General features: G+C 31.3%; 1 protein-coding gene across 1 annotated transcript in view; it reads right to left on the reverse strand.

Moving 5' to 3' along the window:
- The window catches only part of LOC108904132 (serine protease snake-like), a 10,988-nt gene that overhangs the window by 2,023 nt on the left and 4,409 nt on the right, over positions 1-4,556 (reverse strand). The window contains exons 5-6 of the mRNA XM_023456797.1: positions 3,382-3,491; positions 2,527-2,956 (exon numbers count right to left, since the gene is read on the reverse strand). Coding sequence (XP_023312565.1) covers positions 2,527-2,956; positions 3,382-3,491 — 540 coding nt within the window. The remainder of the gene's footprint in view (positions 1-2,526; positions 2,957-3,381; positions 3,492-4,556) is intronic.

Below are 4,556 nucleotides of genomic sequence, written 5' to 3' on the forward strand. Positions count from 1 at the left end.
CCCTTTCTCTGTCTTAAATAACCTCAAATTTTTTTAGATAAAAAAATCAAGAAGTTTCTGAGATATTCATTTTTTTCGGCCTGAAACACTTTTTTTTCAAAGAAAAATTCTACTTAAAAAAATTATCGTACAGAATTCTGCCGGTAATCATTTTTTTCGTTTTGACAAATACTTTTTGGTGAAATAAGAAAATTTGTAGTCACAGCTCAAAAACATGCTCAAAAATGCAAAAAAGTAAAAAATTACTTCCAACAATGAATTTTTCAGTTATTGTTGATAATTTGTTTAAATCAAAAAACATTCAAAAACTGATTACACCATTCAATTCTACGGAAAAAAAATAAAAAAAAACTGTCTCATTGTTTGACCCAAAACTATTTTTATACAGTATTGCTATAAACATAAGTCGAATAGTGAATAAATAAAATAAATAATATTTTTTTTTTCCGTAGGATCGATTAGTGTACTTATTTTCATAGTTCATAGATATACAGTCTGTCCAAGATAAAGATGGGATAGCATTAGGATCTAGGAAGCGGTAAAAAATACGGGGTGTCTCAGATTAGAAAAAAGTTGTGTTTTTTATACCTAACAATATGCTGTTTAGAAAGTTGTAGAATTCCGGGTAGTTCCGGAGATATCCGGAAAAACCTGAAAGTTTGCTAAATTGTTTAATTTTTCTGGCTTTATTTGAAAACGAATTTTAAAATAAATTACATATTTACAATGCCACTTTTTTCGCTCTATATAATGGCGTCAACATTTTTGCAATCCGACGTTTCGTCTTCGAGGGGCCATCATCGGATTAATTTTTTTAAATACGTCGCTGCTATTTTTATGACAAAATCTAGTCATTGTTAATTTTGGAATTAGAGGATATTACTATTGTAATCGCTTAAAAAGTTTTTAGCTTGTTTTAGCTATAATTTAAAATTTTTCCTGTGTACGGCTCTGAACGCTTTCAAAATATCTATTGCATGAAATCATAACAGTATAAAAGTCAATACCGTCCAAAATATCCAACAATTTTTTACTACTGTTAGCAATACTAATTAGAAATAATAAAATATTGCATAAATTCGTATTATTTTTTTATTAGGTACAACTTTTTAAATTATGGATTAAAAAAATTGTTGGATATTTTGTGCTGTATTGACTTTTATTCTCTCCTCTCTCTCTCTCTCTCTCTTTCCTCCAATAGATACAGGTATTTTGAAAGCGTTCAGAGCCGTACTCAGGAAAAATTTTTAATGATGGCTAAAAACCTTTTTAAGCGATTACAATAGTAATATCATCTAATACAGAATTAAAAGTGACTAGATTTTGTCATAAAAATTGCAGTGGTATATTTAAAAAAATTAATCTGATGATGGCCCGTCGAAGACGAAACGTGGGAATATAAAAATGTTGACGTCATCGGATAGAGTGAAAAAAGTGGCAATGTATATATGCAATTTATTTAAAATTCGTTTTCAAATAAAGCCAGAAAAAAAATTAAACGATTTTACAAAATTTCGGGTTTTCGGATTTCGCGTCAACAGTAGGCTGCAGTTAATACTTTATATTGCTGAAATCTCAAATCATCCTGAAATAATTTATTATTTGTGCATTTGTAATTCGACTTAGATGTTTATAGCAATACTGTATAAAAATAGTTTTGGGTCAAACAATGAGACAGTTTTTTTTTATTTTTTTTCCGTAGAATTGAATGGTGTAATCAGTTTTTGAATGTTTTTTAATTTAAACAAATTATCAAGCAATAACTGAAAAATTTATTGTTGCAAGTCATTTTTTATTTTTTGCATTTTTGAGCATGTTTTTGAAATGTTATTACAAATTTTTTATTTCAGCAAAAAGTATATGTCGAAAAGAAAAAAATGATTACCGGCAGAATTCTGTACGATGATTTTTTTAAGTAGAATTTTTCTTTGAAAAAAAAGTGTTTCAGACCGAAAAAAATGAATATCTCAGAAACTTCTTGATTTTTTTATCTAAAAATATTTGAGGTTATTTAAGATAGAGAAATGTATACTTTCACGAAGTTTCATCAAAATTAAATTATTTTTGCGGAAATGAGAAATATAAAACGAAAAATCATAAAAAAAACTTGTTTTTCGCATTTTTCTCGGAAATTTTGAGGTTATGTTAAAAGGTGACATCTACAAAAGTTTTAGATTTTTGCATAATCTACAACTTTTGTAGTGGATACTTTTTTGTTTGACGTCAACTTTCGCCAGAAATCCTAATGATACAATTTTTCATAACTTTTTGACCCCCAAATCAACCCTGCGCCGCCCCTGCTCACGCATTTATTTTTTTAGGTTTATTATAATCCTTTTTACCATTTCCACTTATAAAAGTCCAGGTAACAATTTTTTTTTTCTCCAAGTGTAATTTGGTTGGACTATTATATCACGAAACGAATTGGGTTTTATTTTAACCAGACTACGGAATGTTATCCAATTTAAATCTGTTTTTTTCGATTTTTGTATGAATTCGCTTCTAATGTATTGACCCTTTACTTACCGAACATGTGTCCTTAATGGCAGTGGAAGATCCTGCGCAAATCATTGACTTAGACATAACCCCCTTCTTTATCTTGGAGAAAGATTTCTTTATGTACTTTTTGTATAAATGGTCGCACTTTTTGACGTCGAAATACTCCAAATAGGCCTTCAGCAGATGATCCTGTCGTTCTACAGAATTCAGGTAGGTGTCTCCCCAACCAGTGATGATAGGCTGGTACATCTGAATATCCTTTTCTAAATTGAGACAAGCAGGTCTGACATGATCGTTGAGGTAGACATGCGTGGATAGTTTCAACAATCCGATATCGTGATATATCAAATCGTTCGTGTATTCAGGATGGGGTATTAGTTTGCTCACATTTACCTCTTGCAAGTGGTTGGTGTCTTTGATGTTGGTTATACCAAGACGTACCATCTTCGCTGAGCCACTGTCATATTTTGAAAGAACGTATCAGATTACTTCACCTATGTGGTTTTAAGCTGCTCTTTAGAACTAACAAAGAAGGATGTGTAAAACACCGTTATAAATAAATCTCAGGGTCAGGCAAAAGTCGCTCGGGAATTCGCTCTTTTTGCATTAAATAGAGCTTAGCAGTTAAATAAATTTACATGAGCTATCGATGTAAAACTTTGAATGACCGGATTAGTATTATTTTCCAAATTTCACATACAGGACCCTTAATACGGCAGGAATACACCAACTGTACCAGCTCTACTCTCTAAATAATTTAAATATTCAATTTTGAAAGAATGAAATTGAATTTTGAATGTTTCATAATAGTGAATTTAATTTAACCATTAGGTATATGAATAAAAGCTAATCTTTCGACAAATAAGCAGTATATACACTTACAATTCAGATTTATGTAAGCAATGGGCTGCAGTTAGAACAAAATTTTCGCTGATCAATGACCCTCCACAGTTCCAAGTTATTGTACCTTTATACTCGTAACCGACAAGAGCCTGAAATGAATTTGGATGGCTCAATGTCCAAACTTTTCTTCTCCAAAAGGACAAGAAGTTAAATTAGCAAAAAGATGTACCTGGTGATTTTCTATTTTTTTAATGGGATACCCTATACCTGAATTAATTTATTGATTCGTTCAATTCTAAACATTTTTTATATAACGAGTCATATATTCAAAGTTAAGGGTCTTTGAAATATTAACAAATAATAATTAATAAAAAAACTAACTACTGAACTCATATAAAAATTAATGTTCTTAAATAGTGAGCTGATCCACAGGTCCTCCATCTTGCTCGATGCATTTTAGTAATGTTCTTCGAAGTTTGGTCCAAAGATCCCCTTACAAAATCTGAATGGTTTTCATTTCGTTCCTAATTAGTTGCTTTAGATGTTCTATATATTCAGTATAAATTTGGTAAATGCGATTTTTTAAATATTCCCATAGAAACATTGAAGTAAGATCTGGACTGTTGTCTGGCCAGTTAATTGGTGCATTTCTTCTACCAATCCATATGTTAAAACGTTGATTTAAGTGTTTTCCCACTCTTAAGGTGCTATGGCGTGGGGCTCCGTTCTGCTGGAATATAATATGTCCAAAATGCTGCAAAGGTAATTCATCTAGAAGCATTAGTCCGCACCAAACGTTAAGGGACTGGCGTCCTTGAAATCTAGATTCTCTGTAACAGAATGGGTTTTCTATCGTAGAGTTGTCCGTCCATAAGATGTTTCTTAAAAAGTTGGGATCATCACTCATTCTTTCCATCATAAGGCGGTAGAATTCTACACTCTTTTCTCTATGCGTCTGTGTCAATTTTGGAGTGGATCTGTTATTGAAAGGCTTGTAACCAGCTTTCTTAAGAGTCTTCTGAACTTTTGAATAGGACGTATCATGGACATTCCATTCTTGTCCTTCTGTTCTGACTTGTTTGCTGAAATTTTTCAAATATCCTTTGCGCAAAAAAGCAAAAGCTACAGAAATCATTTCACATGCTCACATTTTTTACAAAATTTTATTGCCACAAATAAACAAGTTAAGGTGGGTGGACATTATAGAAAATCAC

Source organism: Anoplophora glabripennis, unplaced genomic scaffold (assembly GCF_000390285.2).
Source record: "Anoplophora glabripennis isolate ALB-LARVAE unplaced genomic scaffold, Agla_2.0 scaffold2748, whole genome shotgun sequence".
NCBI lineage: Eukaryota > Metazoa > Arthropoda > Insecta > Coleoptera > Cerambycidae > Anoplophora > Anoplophora glabripennis.